General features: G+C 46.0%; 1 protein-coding gene across 1 annotated transcript in view; it reads left to right on the top strand.

Moving 5' to 3' along the window:
* The window catches only part of MAOB (monoamine oxidase B), a 118,848-nt gene that overhangs the window by 67,357 nt on the left and 30,635 nt on the right, over nt 1-20,856 (top strand). The window contains exons 4-5 of the mRNA XM_040468941.1: nt 18,275-18,379; nt 19,046-19,137. Of these exons, the coding sequence (XP_040324875.1) occupies nt 18,275-18,379; nt 19,046-19,137 (197 nt within the window). The remainder of the gene's footprint in view (nt 1-18,274; nt 18,380-19,045; nt 19,138-20,856) is intronic.

Raw genomic sequence — 20,856 nt, 5'->3', positions numbered from 1 at the left:
AATATGGATGTCAATCCAAAAAAGTACCACCTAAGTGAATTTCTTTGAAAACTCTTTCTTCCTGAAAATAATTGTCTCAAATAACTGGGATAATCCTTTCATCTCAGTGCAATTCATAAAGTTTGAATTCCTTAAAGTGTCTCCAGGGTGTCATCCATGTAAAATTCACAAGTTGCCCCTTTGCCAGACTTGCCTCTTCCTTCATCTGAATCTCGCTCCAGATTTCTCCTGCCACATCATTTCTTTACTAGACCCCAAATGTTCCTCTAACTGGGATCTGCCCAGCACCCTTCTCACTGTCTCAACAAGGGATCGTCCCTTAAGTCAACACAGTTTCGCTACAAAGGATTAATGTTCATAGCAGCAAAGCTCCTTTGGGGGCCAAGGAAACCCTTTTATCTATGCATAAGTCTCTTTTGATTTATTTCAAAATAGAGTTCTTATATCGAAGCATTGAGCTTCTTTTGGGAGGAACTTTCTGACTCAGCGAAGTAAATCATCATTTTGGTTTCTACCATTAGAGAAAGTAAACATGTTCCTCAAACAATTCATGGAGTGAAAAGTTGGTATCTTTGCCAGTATTGATCAGAGCCTGACTCTGGAACTGGGTGAGTTACTCAACGGAGTGTACAGAGAGCAAATTGTGGGTACAATCGAGGATCTGAATTTCCATCTTGTGACAACCTCTCTGTAGAGAAATACAGACTAAGTCCGGAGTCACAGACCTCTGTCAGAGTCCTGGGCTTTCAGTAGATTCACCATGGATCGTGGCCATGTAATTTACAGATTCCTAGAATGTTCAATTCCTATCTATTAAATGGAACTATTAGTTTCTACCTCCCAGTGTGGTCATCGAAAGTGAATATGATAATACATGTAACGACTTTATAAACATCAGGTATTTTCACCATTGGATTTGTGTCTTATATGGTAGAGAAAGTCTTTAGGAGGGAATTGTTTTTTGATAATTTGCTATTTTATTTTTTTAAGTTTATTTAGAGGGAGTGCAAGCAAGGGAGGGGCAGAGAGAGGGGGGAGAGAGAGAATCCCAAGCAGGTTCTGCGCTATCAACTCTGAGCCTGATGCAGGGCTGGAACTCACAAACCGTGAGATCATGACCTGAGCTGAAACCAAGAGTTTGACACTTAGCTGCCTGAGCCACCCAGGCGCCCCAGTAATTTGCTGTTTAGATGCAATTTTTCCAGACTTCGGTCATCACAGATCCTCAGATTTCAAAATGATAGTCTGGTAACCCAAAGATGATAATTGACATCTGAAGAATGACTCATTTGGAGAAAAATCCTTTCTTTTTAGAAGTCCTTATTTCTTTCTTTCTCTTTCCTTCCTTTCTTCCTTCCTTGCTTTCTTTTTTTTCTTCTCTCTTTTCTTTCTTTCCTCTCTCTCCTACCTCTCTCTCTCTCTTTCTATCTCCATACCTCCCTCTGTTTCTCTCTCCTTTTATATTGTACTGTGTCTATACCCAGGTTACTAAGAGCTTTTTCATCATCTCATCACTCTACACAGTTTAGGGACATCAAAAGCATTTGGATCATATCTTTGAAAGACCAGGGATGCACCTGTCGTCTGGCACCTGTGACCCCAGGGAGGCTATAGTTGAGCTAGGAAAGGGGTGCATTTGTTGGGGATTAGCTGAGCTGCTCTCTGAGGCTGGGGTTCAGTGTCTGGTCCTGGAGGTTCAGAGAGGGCTTGATAGAGAAGGTGACTGATGAGCACCTGCCCTGACAAGAGGGTGCTGGGGTGAGCAGTCGGAGACTGGTTTTTCTGCTGGTAAATCCCAGCATGACAAGGGATGCTGTGAGAGCAAGAAGCTTCATGTTTCCTCCCACCAAGTCTTCTGTCATTCACACAGTGGGATTCCCCTGCAGGGCCTGGAAAACCTCCCTTCGTGGGAAGCTCAAGATATGACATCTGGCGATACCTTTCACGGAAGGAAGAGCGTAGGGACGGTAGCGATGATATTAGTCAGTATTGACACACTTACTGTGCGTGGAAATCTCTTCCTGGAGATGCATATACATCATCTCACTCATCGCTGGCAGTGACACCGTGACATTGGTTCTGTTTACGTCCACATTACAGAGAAGTGTGTTGGGGAGGAAGAATTTCCTCCGACCTTCAAGGTCCTTCTCTCTGGACCAGGTATCAAAGAGACACGAGACAGATTAACAGGAGAAAATCACATCTAATAGGCGTGCTTCGACACAGACGTGGAAATTCCAAAGACACTGAGGCAACTTGAAGCTTATAGGAGCTAAGGAGAAGGATAGGCGTCTGAGGCCACCCCAGAGCCCCGAGACTGAGATTCTTTAGACCTTGCTACAGTCTCTTGTGCCCCTTCCAGTGAAGGGCTGTTGCAGGAAGTTCCCCAGGAAGCAGGGTCTGAGACAGAGATTAGCACGCAGGAGGGGATAATATTTTTCTGAGGTGCTCTGGGAATCAACAGCTGTGGATAGGAGGGAAAGAGCCAGCAGAGGGAGAAGTCAAACTGTGACGCAGTCTCAATGGAAGCCTCAGCCAACCCCACAAGGGATTCTGAAGATGGGGCGACCCCTCAGAGCTGTCCTGAGTGGGGCTGCCCAGAGAAGGCGGCCTAACCTTGGACAAAGTGGGGTTTTTTTGCAGCTGGGGTAGTCTCTGAAGGAGGCTAAGAACCAAGGGCTGCCTGCCAGGAATAATGTAAGCAGCCGAAGAAATAACTCCCTTACTTCCAAATGGGGATGTGGGCAAGCTTATCACAGCATCCGCCACATTGACCACTGGGTAGACCCCTCTCCTCTTGAGGAATTCTAGGCCAAGCTTCACTTTTTGGGGCTTCCGTAGACCTTGTCACCTGGCTAACGGGTTGGCTCTGGGCAGAGACGCATAGGAGTGTCTCAGATAAGATAGATGCTAACCGCGCTCTCGGCAAAATAGCCCCCTTTCCTCCAAAGACTCCGGGTTTCATCAAGGGACGTTATAACCGTGGTGCAGTCATTCTCTGCTTCCGTGAACCTGCCTCTCCCCAGCTAGACTTTGGAACTCCGAGAGGCTGGGACTGTGTCTTACTTCATTTTTGTATCTTCAGAGCATTACATGGTGGCTGTTTCATACCTTGTGGTTAATACATTTTTGCTGAATGAAAGAAGACATTGCCCAAGCGTCAGCAGCACTTAAAATTATGATGCTTAAAAATTATTCCTTAAAAAGGAATGAAATTCTGATACACGCTGCAACACTGGAAAACATGCTAAGTGAAATAAGATACAAAATCCACTTAAAGAGTTATCTAGAATAGGCAAATTCAGGGCGCCTGGGTGGCTCAGTCGGTTAAGCAACTGACTTCAGCTCAGGTCATGATCTCACGGTCCGTGAGTTGGAGCCCCGCGTCGGGCTCTGTGCTGACAGCTCAGAGCCCGGAGCCTGCTTCGGAGTCTGTGTCTCCCTCTCTCTCTGCCCCTCCCCGGCTCATGCTCTGTCTCTCTCTGTCTCAAAAATAAATAAAAACATTACAAAAAAATTTAGAATAGGCAAATTCATAAAGACAGAAAAGTAAAATGGAGGTTACCAGGAATGGAGAGGAGCTCTGTTGAGGTCAGATCACTCAGAACGCCCAGGAAATCACTCTGTGGCGTGGCAGAAGGATCTCCACAGTTGAAGGGGAGCAGCTCGGCAGGTGCAAGGTGGGTGGAGGTTACCAGGATGTGATGGGAGGGGGAAATGAGTAGATAGTATTCAGTGGGTATGAAGTTTCTGTTTGGGATGATGAATGTACTTAATGGGGTCAGCTAACCTATGCTTCTTAAGACATTCTAGGGCTCCTTTTCTGGGTGCTAACCTTCCTCACCTTGAGTTCAGAAGTTACATCAACCATCGGGTTTTTTTTTAATTTTTTTTAAATGTTTATTTATTTTTGAGACAGAGAGAGACAGAGCATGAACGGGGGAGGGGCAGAGAGAGGGAGACACAGAAGTGGAAACAGGCTCCAGGCTCTGAGCTGTCAGCACAGAGCCCGACGCGGGGCTCGAACTCACGGACCGCGAGATCATGATCTGAGCCGAAGTCGGCCACCTAACCGACTGAGCCACCCAGGCGCCCCCCCTTTTTTTTTTTTTAATTCCATCAGTTTTTTTAAAGCCACTTCATTAAAATAGAATTCACAAAGGATGCAGTTATCCCGCTTAAAGTGCACAATTCCATGGTTTTTAGTCTATTCAGAGTATGTCAGTTTTTACTGGTGGATAACATGTCTACAGAAAAGGAGACCTCCATAAAGGTACAGCTGGATGAATGTCCCCAAAGCGAACACAGCCATGAAGCACCCAGACCAAGAAACAGAACATGATCAGCCCCCAGAAGCTTCCGCACGCTCCCATGCTGACACTATCCTATCCCCAGGGATAACCGCTGTCACGACTTCTGTTACTTCGGGAGATTAATTTCGCCTGTTTTAGAACTTTATACAAATGGAATCTTCCAGCCTGTCATCTTTGCCTCTGGCTTCTTTTGTGCATTTATGTCGTGAAATTCATATTTGTTACCGTGGGTCATTGTAGATCATTCCCGTTGCTTTATGGTGTTCCACTGTGGGACTATAATTCAATTTAGTCATCCATACTACGATCCGAGGACATTTAACATTCTCGTGTGTTGTTTGGAGAACATCTTCCTGGGCATCAAGAAATGGGCCGTAAGCTACGCACAACATTCAGCTTTAGTAAACGTTGCCAAACGGATTTGCCAAGTGGTTAGACTATGTTACGGTCCCATTATCCAGGTGTAATACTGTCATCACACTTGTAATTTGCAAAATTTTGTTTCATGTTTATTTCTTTTTGAAAGAGAGAGAGCACGTGTGTCGGGAAGGGGAAGAGAGAGAGAGAGAGGGACAAGAGAGAGAGAATCCCAAGCGGGCTCCGCACCGTCAGCTCAGAGCCCAGTGAGAGGCTCGAACCCACGGACCGTGAGATCATGACCTGAGCTGAGGTCGGACGCGTAACTGACTGAGCCACTCAGGCGCCCTGTCATCACACTTTTATAACCTCGAATTCCTGCACTCTTGGCGAAGGACCCACGGGGGCGTGCCTGGCACACTCCGGATTTTATACAAGGTGGCCTGTATGCGTGCCCTTGACTGGAGAGATTCCATGGTTTTCAACAGATTTGCAGGGAGGCCCTCATCCCAGAGAAGGGCAAGAACCCTGGCATTGTGATGGCACAGCATTTTGTGTGAGCCAGGACTTCTCCCGGGAAAGCTAACGCTGCCGGGTAGTCATCCTATTTTTGAAAAGTACATTATTCAAGGCCAGAGCATTCTGGAACTTTGCTAGTGCTGGCACATGTTGGGTAATGCGTCGTTCAGAAATTATATGCCCTCAATAGAGGGATGGTATTTATTGGGATATTTTAGATGCCTGTGCTATTTGGTCAAATACACGCTTATGTGTCTACTAATTCAAAGACTGAAAAAAATTGGCACAGGAAAACAGATTTTAGCTGCAGGCATAATTCTGCTTTGGAAACAACCTCTTGGCTTCAATGGTGTGTCCTTGATGGTTTGCAATGTGATATAGCTGGAAGTGGCTGATGTAAGCAGCACGTGATTAAAGGCACGAAGCTTCATGCCTGTCCAGGGATGCTTGACTCGATCGGTGGAGCGTGCAACTCTTGATCTCAAAAGTTGTGAGTTTGAGCCCCACGTTGGGTGTAGAGATCACTTAAAAATAAAATCTTTAGGCCAGGGCAGCTGGGTGGCTCTGTTGGTTTGAGGCCCGTGGCTCCTCTGTTGGTTGAGTGCCCGACTCTTGACTTTGGCTCAGGCCATGATCTCCCGGTCTGTGAGTTCGAACCCCACATCAGGCTCTACGCTGACAGTGCACAGCCTGCTTGCGATTCTCTCTCTCCCTCTCTCTCTGCCCCTCCCTTGCTTGCTCTCTATCCCTCTCTCTCAAAATAAAAAAAAATTTTTTTTTGGTTAAAAAAGAAACAAAATCTTTAGGGGAGCCTGAGTGGCTTCATTGGTTTAAGCCTCCACCTCTTGATTTCGGCTCAGGTCGTGATCTTGAGGTTTGTGAGATCCAGCCGCACGTCAGGTTCTGCACTGATACGAGGAGCCTGCTTGGGATTGTCTGTCTGTCTGTCTGTCTCTCTGTCTCTGCCCCTTCCATGCTTGTTTGCTCTCTCTCTCAAAAATAAATAGACATTAACAAAAAAACTCTCCATCTTTCTCAACATGCTTATTCTTTGAGGTAAATGTATGAGCTAATTTTGGAGACCCTCCCCTGTGGAACTCAGGGTCTGTCCCCATTGGCAGGTGTATTGACAACAGATTGTGAAGATAAAGAGGACAAAGACACTGATTAGGCCTTTGGGGGGAGGAGTCACAATTTATAGCTTCCTACTCGGAGCACTTTATGTTTTTAAAAAAAAAAATTTTTTTAACGTTTATTTATTTTTGGGACAGAGAGAGACAGAGCATGAACAGGGGAGGGTCAGAGAGAGGGAGACACGGAATCAGAAGCAGGCTCCAGGCTCCGAGCCGTCAGCCCAGAGCCCGACGCGGGGCTTGAACTCCCAGACCGCGAGATCGTGACCTGAGCCGAAGTCGGCCGCTTAACCGACTGAGCCACCCAGGCTCCCCACACTTTATGTTTTTCAGGAGAAATTAATTTTGATTGTGTTCAGAAAACACTCAGGGCCCCTCTCCTAAAAACTGTCACACGGGAGGTTAGGTTTCAACATACGAGCGGTGTGGGAAGGACACGAACATTCAATTTCCAGTCACCCGTCTATCCGTCCGTTCCTCCATCCAATCATCCAAAGCTTGTCAAACACTGATTGAATATATAACGCTCTTAAGCGTTATGGGAGCATGCAGATGATTGATTCCTTTCCTGAAGGGACCGGAAAGAGAAGAGATACCCACTCGGAACACCTAGAAAATGCTATCCAGATAACAAAGTGGACAGGTGCTGGCCAACACAGTAGGGGCCCAAAATGGAGAGAACTTTATGTTTAGTGCACTGATTGGGGGTGAGGTGAATTTTGGAAGGCTTCTAGAAGAACCTGTCTTGTGCTGGGCATAGAAAGTAGTTTAAGCTTTGCACCGACGGAGATCAGAAAGCAATGAATCTTCGAGGGAAGAAGTGGCAGTAACGCAGGGGTGACGACGGGCTGCTAAGATCGGGGAAACTTGTCTCCCTGACCAGAGCACAGAGGCCATCTCCTCGGCAGTCACCTCCAGAAACAGATTCAGGTGCCTGGATTTGTTCCAGGGAGCAAGGGCGCATCCCAGTAGCAGGGATGGGATGGAGCTGGCCTCCTTCCTTTCCCTTCTGAAGTTCAGGAATACGCCCATCTCAGGACACTGTTCCCTGCCCTCCCAGAGAATCCCATGGTTCTCTGTCCTCTTTTATCTTTTCCCTCAAATGTCACCTTCTCAGCGAGGTCTTCCTTGACCACCTTATTAAAATTGCAATCAGGGGCACCTGGGTGGCTCAGTCGGTTAAGTGCCTGACTTCAGCTCAGGTCATGATCTCACGGTTCCTGGGTTCCAGCCCCGCGTTGGGCTCTGTGCTGTCTCTCAAAAATAAATAAGCATTTAAAAAATAAAAAAATAAAATAAATAAAAATAAGTAAATAACAAAAAGTTAAAATATAGAAATAAATTAATTAAAAATTTTTTTAATAAAAAAAGTTTTAATCAAAAAAGAAAAGAATCTCAAGTGGTTACTGGATCCAACTGGCGTTCCAGAGACCTTCTTTAAGTGAACTGAGCAGAGGCTCATAGAGCAGAGACCTAAGTAAGAGCTTGAGCCCTGAATACACGAACCCAAGGTTAAATTCTGTTCCCACTGCATGCAAGCTGTGTGACCTTGAACAAATTACTCAACCTCTCTGTGCTTCAGAAGTCATTTGTAAAATGAAACCTACAATAAGCAGCTTACGCACGGAGTTGTTGTGAGCATTAAATTAAATACTTTAATGAAAACTGTTAGCCCTGTGGTGTTTAATAATTATAATTAAGAGGCTGGGAAGCTTCATGATCAAGAGTAGTGGCCTTTGAATGTCTGAATTTATATCCTGCTGCTGCTTATTACTTATGAGACCTTGAGCAAATGGTCATGACTTCATCCGCCTCAGCTTCTCCTTCTGAAAGGGTTGTTGTGAAAATGAATGAGTCAGTACAGGCAAAGTGCCCAAGAGAACAAGGCCTGAACAGGGTACACACTCCGTGTTAGCTGTTGTCTTACTGTTTGTTATCATTACTCCTGCAGGGTTTTGCTTAATATCTTAGCCATCACCACCTCCATTTCTCCCTGCATGGACAGTTCCAGGCCTTTTGCGTGCTATCGTGCTGCTGGCTGGTTCCAAAGACCTTGCCATTGTCTACCCGCTCCCTCCAGCTTTCCCATGTGGTGATGTAATCAGAAGACAGTGTCAATGCCAGCTCATGGTGCTTAGAAATGTGAACTCAAAGGGGCACCTGGGTGGCTCAGTCAGTTAAGCGTCCGACTTCGGCTCAGGTCATGATCTCACGATCTGTGAGTTCGAGCCCCACTTCGGGCTCTGTGTTGACAGCTTGGAGCCTGGAGCCTGCTTCGGATTCTGTGTCTCCCTTTCTCTCTGCCCACCCCCTGCCTCAAAAATAAACATAAAAAAAAAGAAATGTGAGCTCATGAACAGAGGAAGAAAACCATTTGCTAAGTAAAGCTTATAGGACTTCTTCCTCTCTCCCCCATGGGCAAGATTCCGTTTCTTTTCTTCCAAACTGGAAGTATAGACTGAAAGTAAAGCTTGGTCCTCCAAATTTGTTTATGGCCTAAGCATAGTCCTTGCCGATAGCTATAAAAGTGACTGAGTTCTGGAGGGCTGGGTGGCCTTCTCTGGCTCCCCGCAGGGAAGGAGGGCAAGATTCCCATGAACAGCAGAGAAAACCCCCTGAGAGGAAAAGGTCACTCTCAAGGAGCTGGATCTAAGAAGAACCAGGCCACCTGTTCCTACTGGCTGGGACTGAGGTCAGTGCTGGGAATAAAATGGCAGAGGGACTTCCCTGATGGGACAGAATCAGGATGCAGGGTCTTTGCCTCCAGACAACAAGAGCAGGACATCTGGAGCATTGAGAGTGATATTAGTGATGTGGTGTCGCTAAGCCAGCCTGTTTCTGAGAGCTTCTCACCTGCTTTGGTAGGTGGGGAATCCAGAAGGTAGATTTCAGATGTCTTTCCTGAGTCGGCTGAGGCTCACAGACTACAAAATAGGGTCACGTGATCATTAAGTCAGTTGCTTTTTTTTTTTTTTTATAATGCTCATTTATTTATTTTGAGAGAGAGAGAGAGAGAGCAAGGGAGGGGCAGAGAAAGGGAGAAAGAGAATCCCAAGCAGGCTCTACACTATCAGCACGGAGCCAGACTCGGGGCTCAAACTCAGGAGCAGTGAGATCATGACCTGAGCCAAAATCAGGACTCAGACCCTTAACCAACTGAGCCACCCAGGCGCCCCTGAACTGTTTTTCTTAACACAAGCACTGACGGCATAAATTTCACTTAACATCTGCTTGGAATATTGTGTTTTCTTTTTCTTTTGTTTTGAGGCATATTTTGATTTACCATTTGATTTCTTATATGACCTGTTGCTTGTGCAGTAGTGTGCTGCTTAATATTTACATATTAAATATTTAATATTTACATTGTCAATTTTCCAGCTCTGTTTTATTGTCGGTCTTTAGTTTTTGTGGTTGGAAGATGTACTTGGTATGGTTTCAGTCTTCTTAAATTTATAATATTTGTTATGTCTCTTTTTATGTGATTTAACTGGGGGATTCTTCTGTGTGTACTTGAGGAAAATGTGTTTTCAATTTTTCTTGGGTGGAATGTTTTATATATATATATATCTTTTAGAACCAAGTAAAAAGTCTTCATGCCAAGAATTTTCGATTCTAAGAATTTATCCAAAGGAGGTTAATCAAAAATATGGATGTGGATGTATGGGTAAGAGGTGGGTGGTTGTGTAAATGACGGGACATTTATCATGATCACAAAGCCATCAGCAACATCTGTTTAAAGAGCACATTTTGTTTGCTATGTATAAACTCACTTAATGCCTATAAAGCCCCTGTGAGATGGGTGCCATGATTCCAAATCTACAGTTAAGAGAACATAAATGTCAAGCGACTAGTAGTCACACAGCTATCAAGTTTCAAGAGTCCATTTAAGTCAGTTGTGTTGGCCTCTTAAAAGCCATCCTGTGTCCCTTGCAGTGTTCTTCAAACTTTTACATTCTTTAAAAAAATTTTTTAATGTTTATTTATTTTTGAGAGACAGAGAGACACCGAGTGAGTGGGGGAGGGGCAGAGAGAGAAGGAGGCACAGAATCCGAAGCAGGCTCCGGGCTCCGAGCTGTCAGCACAGAGCCCGATGTGGGGCTCGAACCCACAAACTGTGAGATTATGACCTGAGCCGGAGTCGAACGCCCAACCGACTGAGCCACCCAGGTGCTCCCAAACTTTTACCTTCCTAAACATGAAGAACTTCAAGTAGCTTTTGCCCATGTGACTCTGTCTATCTTTACTATGTTAGAAATTAAAATTGAGGATTGTTTGAATATTAGTTCGCCGAAAATAACAATAACCCGATTACTGTCTGATATAACATATTTGTACGAAAAGAATAGTTTCTAAAACAAAAAAAAAATGCGTGAGTGGCATCGATTTACGTTCTGCATATCTTTTTCACATCTGCTTGACAGCCAAGAGCTGGATTCTCGTATCTGTGTTGGCATTCAGTCCGTTGCAGTGTGTTGTTTGGGTTGAAATAAATAAAGGGGGTCTTCCTTCACGTGTGCTTGGAAAAGGGAGACCCTCACAGACTCTCTGAATGTACTTTAGGGAGCCTGAGGGGGTCCTTGGATCACAGTTTGAGAAACTCCTGGTCTCTGTGTGGTGTGGAATGTTATGTAATCATCAAGGGTAGAATTGTGAAAATACATGAAAGAATGCAAGAAACATAGCTGAAATGTTCATACCCACTATATAGATTTCCGCTTGGTGGGATTTCAGGAATACCTACGGTTTCTTTATTTTCTTTGTCATCTAAAATTCCTGTAGTAAAACACACACACATATACACATACCTATGATGTGTCACATCAAGCATGGTTCCTGGGATTCACCTTCCCCCCACCAGCAAGATGTACGCCTTTCAGCCCTGTCTTACCTCTCCACGAGCACTCATCCTCCATGAAGTGACCCCCAAAGAGCTTGGACTGCTCTGTACCATGTGTTTGCCGCTCACTTCGCTCCACTGTTTCTTCTAGAAAGCCCGTAAGACAACGTGCCTTGGTCTCAAATCCTTCCTCATGGTGCTTGCTACGATGCTTACTTAATTTGTATCACGGGGTGGAGTGCCTGGGTGGCTCAGTCGGTTAAACGTCCAGCTGCTGATTTCAGCTCAGGTCACGATCTCATGGTTCGTGAGATCAAGCCCCGCGTTGGGCTGTCTGCTAACAGTGCGGAGCCTGCTTGGGGTTCTCTCTCCCTTTCTCTCTGCCCTCCTCAGCTTGTTCTCTCTCTCTCTTTCTCTGTCAAAAAAAATAAATAAACAGGGGCGCCTGGGTGGCTCAGTCGGTTGGGCGTCCGACTTCGGCTCAGGTCATGATCTCGTGGTTTGTGAGCTCGAGCCCCACGTCGGGCTCTGTGCTGACAGCTCGGAGCCTGAAGACTGCTTCGGATTCGGTGTCTCCCTCCCTCTGTCCCTCCCCGACTCGTGCTCTGTTCCTGTCCCTTAAAAATAAACAAACATTAAAAAAAATGTTTTTTAACGAAAAAAATTTTTTAAATAAATAAATAAACCTAAAAAAGTTTTTCAATTTGTATTGCAGGGATTTTGATATTAGTCACCAATATATACTTACTGGCTGGTGGATGGCTCATGATGATTTGCCAGACATTTCCCATCCACTCCCCACTACACACACTTGTGACTGTGACAGAAAGAGATAAAGCCACAAGCAGATGGCACAGTCACCCCTTCCATGGGAAGAAAAAACCACCACCACCAGAAAACCCTTAGGACCAAGATGGAGGGAAAGAAAATAGTACTCAGCCAAACAGTTGAGCTCTCTGGGGGTTTTGTGTGTGTGTTTGTCTTCAGCAACACTTTGGTTCTGCCAGAAATCACCAGCGCGGGGCTGCTCCTGGGAACATAAAGACAGTTGTTTCAAAATCTGAGAGCTCTAGAGACGCCTGGGGGGCTCAGTCGATTAAGCGTCCGACTTCGGCTCAGGTCACAATTTTGCGGTTCATGGATTTGAGCTCCGCGTCGGGCTCTGTGCTGACAGCTCAGAGCCTGGAGGCTGCTTAGGATTTGGTCTCCTTCTCTCTTTCTGCCCGTCCCCCGCTCACGTGCTCAAAAATAAATATTTTTTTTTAAATCTGAGAACTCTATTCTGACTCATGGAGCTTGCCCTGGGGAAAGGTGAAGAACACCTTTTGGGTGAGGGTAGAGTTTCCGATCCCCTTCGGCCACACTGAGAAGTCTAGGGAGATGTCTTTGTTTCCCAGTCTTGCATGCACTCTGCCCCTGGTAGGTAGCCTGACTTGTTTCTTGAATACTGAAGTTCCGTCCCTCACCCTCTTTCTTTAAGTACCTTGTGCGCATGGTGGGAAGGGGGTCAGGGGCTGGCACCCCTCTCCTGGCGGGAATTGGCAACGGCCAGAGTAGGTCTGGGCTCAGTGGCAGACTTGAAGAGAAGAAGGTTGGGGCGCCTGGGTGGCTCAGTTGGTTAAGTGTCCGACTTCAGCTCAGGTCACGATCTCATGGTTCGTGGGTTCGAGCCCCACGTCGGACTCCGCGCTGACAATTCAGAGCCTGGAACCTGCTTCAGATTCTGTGTCTCCTTCTCTCTCTGCCCCTCCTCTGCTCTCTCCTCTCTCTCTCTCAAAAATAAAATAAACACTAAAAAAAAAAATTAAAAGAAAAAAGTAGGAAGTTAATAACAGTGTTAAGAAATCTGCTCTACACTGAATGTGGCTCCCCCAAATTCACATGTTGAAATCCTGACCCACAATGCGAAAGCATGAAGAGATGGGGCCTTTGGGAGTGACTGGGTCCTGGGCTGGAGCCCTCCCGAATGAGCTCAGTGCCCTTACAAAATTATGAGACCCCAGGGAGATAGATCCCTTGTCTCTTCTGCCATGGGAGGACACAGCAAGAAGACCGCCATCTATAAACCGTGAAGCGGCCCCCACCAGACACTAAAGCTGCCAGCACCTTGATCTTGGACTTCCCAGCCTCCAGAACCATGGGAGAGAAATATCTATGGTACTTTGTTACGGCAGCCCAAAAGGACTAAGAAAAAAAACCTGAGTACAAACGATCATTGTGGGAGTTGAGGACGTTGGGTGTCGAGCAAATAACCAGTTCAAGGTCATACTGCTGAGATGAACTCACCTGTCCATCGCAGCAGTCCCCAGGCATGCGAAGGTTAGGATCACGACAGTGGCAGCTGCAGCAATAGCAACACAACATTTATCGAGAACCTCCCGCGTGCTGGCCACCGTCCAAAGTGACTTACGTGGCTCAACTCACTTCATTGTCCCAGCACATCCGTGAGGAAGCTGCTGTCGTTCCATTTTACACACGGCTAGACTGAGGCCCAGAGAGGCTAAGCAACTTAACACAGCTGGTGACTGGCAGACAGACCCATCACTTGACCGAGGTAAGCCAACTGCAGAGCCCATGCTCTTACAGCTGAGATCCCAGGGGGTGACACAGAATGAGAAATACACGAAGCTGGTGCAGTGGAGACAGAGTCAGATGAATGGTAAACGGAGAGCTCTGGGACACTGAGAAGGCTCCCTAACCCAGCCGTTTAAGGTAATCTGGGCATACTTCCTGGAGGAAGGTGATGCAGCCAACAGATGTTGAGTTGGAAAGGTGCCATCTGGGGCCCAAGGAGATTAAGCAACTCACTTGCTCTGTGTCAATCAACTCAGGAAAAGGCAAAGCCGGAATGGGGACTCAGGCGTCCTTTGTGGAGAGTGATCCCGTGGGTCGGTCACAGATCTCCACTATGTTCTGTGTGCTGAACACTGATACAGACATAAGGAGAGGTTTTAAAAAGTCAGCATGTAAATTGTATGATATGGTAGAAGAATTATATCCCAATAAAGCTTTTTTTTTTTTTAAGTCCGCATACCTGGAGCAGCCAGAAGCTGCTTCCTTTTTGTTTTTTAATTTTTTTTAATGTTTACTTATTTTTGAGAGAGAGCGAGAGAGAGACAGAGCATGAGTGGGGAAGGGACAGGGAGAAGAGGGAGACACAGAATCTGAAGCAGGCTCCCAGCTCTGAACCGTCAGCACAGAGCCTGATGTGGGGCTCGAACTCACAAACCGCGAGATCGTGACCCGAGCCAAAGTTGGACACTTAACTGACCGAGCCATCTGGGCACCCCACTACTTTTTTTTTTTTAATTTTTAACTTTATTTTAGAGAGAGAGAGAGCACGAGCAGGGGAGAGAGCAGAAGGAGAGGGAGAGAGAGAGAGAGAGAGAGAGAGAGAAAATCCCAGGCAGGCTCCATGCACAGCATGAGTCCTATGAAGGGCTCAAGCCCATGACCCAGGAATCATGACCTGAGCCAAAATCAAGAGTTGGACACTCAACCAACTGAGCCACTCAGGCACCCCCCAGGAGTTGCTTCTAAATATCATTCTTTTGCTAAAAGGAATGAAGTCTCCTTGAAAAAAACAGCAGATCGTAGGGCTGAGGCAGAGTTAATAGAAGAAGAGGCCGGAGAATCTTCCAGTGCCAGAAGTCAAGGAAGTGCTCAAGAAACAAAAAGATGGGGTCATTGCAAAGGACACAAGAGCCAGCCTGAATGAGCTCCCTGTGGACACGAGTGGAACAATTTGAACAACAAAATAAATAATACAGTATTAGATTACAATCCAGAGTATGAAGTAAATATATGAGTCCATAGTGATGCAAATAGGTGATTGAACAAATAAATAACAAGGGGGAAAGAGGCAAATCTTCCTTAGAGAAGAATTTTAATTTTTTTTAGCGTTTATTTTTGAGACAGAGACAGAACATGAATGGGGGAGGGGCAGAGAGAGAGGGAGACACAGAATCCGAAGCAGGCTCCAGGCTCCGAGCCGTCAGCACAGAGCCCGACGCGGGGCTTGAACTCAAGAGCCGTGAGATCATGACCTGAGCCATGTCAGACACTTAACTGACTGAGCCACCCGGGCGCGCCCCCCATCTCCTATCTCCTCTTGAGGTTGGACTGAAATTAGCGACTCTCTTCCAAAGGACAGAGCACGGAAAGGGGAAAATGGTAAGTTTACAGTGGAGAAAGGGGACAGGAGCCACCCTTAACCAAGGGATCAAGATTAGTATCATCAGTGGTAAGTCATGTGCTTCTGAATGAGGTGATGAGAAGGGCGCTTTGCAAGAGAGTAGTTCTCATCACAAGGAAGAACCCAGTTTTGTCTTTTTTTGGTGTCTATACAAGGCGATAGGTGTTAACTAAACTATGTAATCACTTCATAGCATACGTAAATCAAGTCATGAGGCTGTACATTTTAAACTTCCACAGAGTTATATGTCAATTATATCTCAGTAGAACTGAAAGAAGGAGCACCTGCGTGGCTCAGTCAGTTAAGCATCCAACTTCGGCTCGGGTCACGATCTTGCAGTTTGGGAGCTCGAGCCCCGTATCGGGCTCTGGGCTGACCACTCAGAGCCCGCTTCAGATCCTCTCTCTCTGCCTCTCTCCCCCCTCTCTCTTTCTTTCTCTCTCAAAAATAAATATTTTTTAAAAACTGAAAGAAGAGATGTAAACTTAACAAACCAGAAGTGACGGTTGTGTGACCACAAATTAAAGTTACTATTTTGGGGGCGCCTCCAGAGGCCCAGGCAGCTAAGCTTCTGACTTGGCTCAGGTCATGATCTCGCAGTTCATGGGTTCAAGCCCCGTGTCAGGCTCTGTGCTGACAAATTAGATGTTGAAGTCTGCCTCAGATTCTGTGTCTCCCTCTCTCCCTGCCCCTCCCCTACTCGTGATCTGTCTCTCTCTCTCTCTCTCTCTCAAAAATAAACAAAACATTTAAAAAAATAAAGTTACTATTTTGTTTTGTGTGACAATAAAGAAAGCGAGGGGCAGGAATTGACTGGCAAGGGACAAAGGAGAACTTTCTATGGGGTGATGGGAATGTTTTCTATCTTGATCATGGTGGTAGTGACATGGGTGCATACATGTGTCAAAACTCCCCAAATTGTACATTTAAAATGGTTGCATTGTATGTAAATTATACCTTAATAAAGTTAATTAAAAAGTGTGATGGTTAATGTGTTAACTTGGCTGGGCCACAATACCAATATTTGATCAAACACTATTCCTAGATGTTTCCATGGAGGTATTTTTAGGTGAGATTAACATTGAAATCAGTAGACTTGGGGCGGGGGGCGGTGTCTGGCTGTCCCAGTCAGTTAAGCGTCCTTCTTCAGCTCAGGTCATGATCTCATGGTTTGTGGGTTCAAGCCCCGCGTCAGGCTCTGTGCTGACAGCTCAGAGCCTGGAGCCTGCTTGGGATTCTGTGTCTCCCTCTGTCTCTGCCCTTCCCCTGCTCTCTTTCTCTCTCCTTCTCTCTCTCTCTTTCATACACACACACACACACACACACACACACACATAAACATTAAAAAATAAAAAAAAAAGAAATCAGTAGACTTTGAGTAAAGTAGATGAGCCTCCATAATGAGAGTGGGCCTCGTCTAATCAGTCGAAGGCCTTAATAGAAAAAGACCATGGTCCTGGAAGGAAGAGGAAATTCTGCCAGCAGACAGCCTTTGGGCATGAAGTGCAGTTCTCTGGCTCTCCAACCTGCTGGCCTCCCCTGCAGATTTTGGACTTGACAAGCCTCCACAATTGTGTGAGCCAATTTTTTAAAATAAATCTCCTTCTCCACACCCTGCCATACACACACACACACACACACACACACACATACACACACACAGTGGTCTTGGTTCTGTTTCTCTGGAGAACTCTACATAACACAAGAAGAAAAGTAAGCCTGCATCATAACCTGACTTGTGACTCAGGCTTTCAGGTTAACCCAAGGTGCTTTTTGTGCGTGTCCCCAACTGCCATTGGGTTAAACTTCCCAGAGATGATTTACAAGCTGTCTTATCACTAATCTTTGGAGAAATGTGTGTCCTTTAACTCTGTGTTGAGGTGTCCCTACCCTGCTGGGAGAACCAGGGAGTACAAATATGTTCCCAAGAGAGGCTTGAAATTGTCTCTTCTTGGGGCGCCTTGGTGGCTCAAGTTGGTTGAGCGTCCAACTTCGGCTCAGGTCATGATCTCACGGTTCATGGGTTCGAAGCCCGTATCAGGCTCTGTGCTGACAGCTCAGAGCCTGGAGCCTGCTTTGGATTCTGTGTTTCCCTCTCTCTCTGCCCCTCCCCCACTCATGCTCTGTCTCAAAAATAAACATTAAAAGAAAAAAGAAATTGTCTCTTCTTTTATTTTTTTTTTAAATTTTAGAGGGGGTGGGGAGCAGGTGGAGGGAGGGAGAGAGGGAGAGAGAGAGAGAGAGAGAGAGAGAGAGAGAGAGAATCTTAAGCAGGCTCCACACTTAGCATGGAGCCTGACAAGGGGCTCAATCCATGACCCCGAGATCATGACCTGAGCCGAAATCACGAATTGGACGATTAACCAACTCAACCACCCAGGTGCCTCTGAATTGTCTCTTCTTTCTGCTTTGACCTTGAAATTCCTCCGGGAACTCCTTGTTGACCTAGCACCTATGATTGCTTGGAAAAGCTTGCTGGGCTGTGTCTTATGGCTCTTCCTACAGATGCTTACATCCCTACAATCGGCTTTTCATCTTCTTCTACCTTGTGTAACATTTATAGTTGTAATTTTCTGATCCTCCAGACCCATAGGGTCCCATCACTCTGAGGTATTTGCAAGTATCACTGGCAAATGAGATAACTTTTGGTAACCCCACTAATGTACCGGCATTTAAGTTTTTCGTGGTAGGGGTTCTAATTTCAGAGAGAAACCCTTTTATTGTTTTTTTGGCGGGTTGGCACCAAATTTATTTAGGTAACAGAGAATTGAGCTGGAAATTTCTATGCTGAAAAGCTAAGTAGGGTTCTAGGGACACAAGGAATTAAAACGCTTAAGTGTATGTCACAAATTGACAAGGAATTTGAGTATTTTTACATTATAGTGAATGTTTCCTTTTAAAAATACCTTATATCTCACAGGGCAAATCATACCCCTTCAGGGGCCCCTTCCCACCTGTGTGGAACCCAATTGTGTACCTAGATCATAACAACCTTTGGAGGACGATGGATGACATGGGACGAGAGGTAAAGCTCACTAAAGCTTCTTTGACTGCACTTGTATTTTTCATAAGCTTAGTCCTTAAGAGAAGGAAGGGATTATGCATCAGCAATGCCTAGCGTATGGCTTCGTACAGAAGGTATCTCCGTGCAGATTTACGAAATGGGAGAATGAACCTGTTTCTACCCTCTAAACGAGTAAGACGTCCACCAGTGTGCTGTCTGTGTATCACCGGTGAGGGGGGAGAAGACGATAAACCACTCAGCCTTCCTGGCAGGACGTTTCTAATTTAGAAAGTCCTCAGGACATAGCAGAATAAGACTCCTAAGGTCTTTTGACACACACGGAGCTTGACCTGTCTGGTCCTGGTTAAAGAGCTAAATTTATGAATGCCGCCTCTAAAGGAGTAACTTGGTCATCGACTTTTGCAAGTGGCCTGATTTCAACGTAGCCTCCGTTGATCGCGCGGGGAGTGTTACCAGAAATTAAATATGGATCCTGTGGTGTAGACCGATAATAGCAACGCTACACAAACCACTTTGGTTGGGCAGTAAAAATCCTTACTGGGAGAATTTGGAAAGCTTACGTTTTCCTTCTTCAAGGTAGAGTTTTTAATACTATTGAGAGAGCTATTTAAAATGGAAAGTTACATTTGTGTTTCGGCCCCCCCCCCCCCCCGTACCGGAGTGTAGATCCCCAGTGATGCCCCGTGGAAGGCACCCCTTGCAGAGGAGTGGGACCACATGACCATGAAGGAGCTGCTAGACAAGATCTGCTGGACAGAGTAAGACTCCCCCTGCAGGCATTTACTCCGATTGTCTTTCAGGTTTATTTAGCGGCACCATTCAATGGCTCTGGAACTGCTTTGTGTCTAAAACCACGGCATTCGACCCCATGGAATGCTGAGAAATTTTGGAAGTGGCTTCGGTCCTAAAGATGTCTAGACATCTTTAGAATAGCTATGCATCACAGAGGGGGTATTACCCCCCCAAAGTCCTCAGAACAGACCAGAATGTGCCACCATCTTTATGTAGAACAACTTATGGGGCACCTGGGTGGCTCAGTCGGTTGAGTGCCCGACTCTTGGTTTCGGCTCGGTTCGTGATCTGGCTGTTTTGTGGGTTCGAACCCCACGTTGGGCTCTGTGCTGACAGTGCAGTGCCTGCTTGGGATTCTCTCTCTCCCTCTCTCTCTGCCCTTCCCCTACTCACACTATCCCTGTCTCTCTCAAAATAAATAATAAACTTAAAAAAAAAAAGAACAGGGGTGCCTTGCCTGGGTGGCTCTAGTCGGTTAAGCACCCGACTTCAGCTCATGTCATGATCTCACCGTTCAGGAGTTCGAGCCCCGCACCGGGCTCTGTGCTGACAGCTCGGAGCCTGGAGCCTGCTTCGGATTCTGTGTCTCCCCCTCTCTCTGCCCCTCCCCCACTCACGCTCTGCCGTTCTCTCAAAAATAAATAAACATCAAAAAATTAAAAAACTTAAAACATGCAGGCCTGGACTAACTGCCCCGCCCCCGGCCCCCTTTATTGAAAAACATGTAGCATTGAAAGCAAGTATTCAGGATTCAGACATTTCCATTCTGGTTGGCAGAGCTGGGAACTGGATACAAATTGTGGAGACGATATAGACAGGCAACATGGAGAGGCCTCCCTGCTCTCCGACCCCAGGAAAAAAGGAAGGGGTTCTAAGGATCCAAGCACATGGTGAATTTGTAAAAAAACAAAGTAAGAGATACAGAAGCCATGTTCAGGGAGACTGTCCTCCCATGCTAAACAGCATCAGTTGAGAATATGTTTGATTCTGGGGTTGATGTCTTCATTTTTTTTTTTTTAATGTTTATTTGTTTTTGAGAGAGAGAGTGAGCAGGGCAAGGGGAGAGAGAGAGCGAGACAGAGGATCCTGAGCAGGCTCCGTGCTGACAGCAGAGAGCCCAACGCGGGGCTTGAACTCACAAACTTGCTGAAACCAAAAGTCAGACGCTCAAGATGGAGCCACCCAGGCACCCCTGATGTCTTCACTTTGTAGGCATTGGGGAGGGGAGCTGGACACTGATAACTGAAAATAAGAACAAGTTTGTAGGAATATCTGAATCTAAGATATGGAAGCAAGAGACATAACGTTTATATGCTTCTTGATAGAGAAATTCAGCTTTGTAGAGTTTCGCTTAAAGGACAGAGAGGGGCGTCTGGGTGGCTCAGTCGGTTAAGCGTCCGACTTCAGCTCGGGTCATGATCTCACAGTCCGTGAGTTCAAGCCCCGAGTCGGGCTCTGTACTGACAGCTCAGAGCCTGGAGCCTGCTTTGGATTCTGTGTCTCCCTCTCTCCCTGCCCCACCCCCACTCATGCTCTGTCTCTCTCTGTCTCAAAAATAAATAAAAACATTAAAAAAATTTAAAAAAAAGGACAGAGAAAAGAAGAGCAGGAGAAAGGCATACAGGGAGAAGGGGAAAAAGAAGGAGATTCAAAGCATTAATTTTAAAAGGGAAAATGTATGTGTC

This window comes from Herpailurus yagouaroundi, unplaced genomic scaffold (assembly GCF_014898765.1).
Source record: "Herpailurus yagouaroundi ecotype Mexico unplaced genomic scaffold, PumYag 67793, whole genome shotgun sequence".
Classification (NCBI taxonomy): Eukaryota; Metazoa; Chordata; class Mammalia; order Carnivora; family Felidae; genus Herpailurus; species Herpailurus yagouaroundi.
This window is presented reverse-complemented; position numbering and strand designations above follow the sequence as displayed.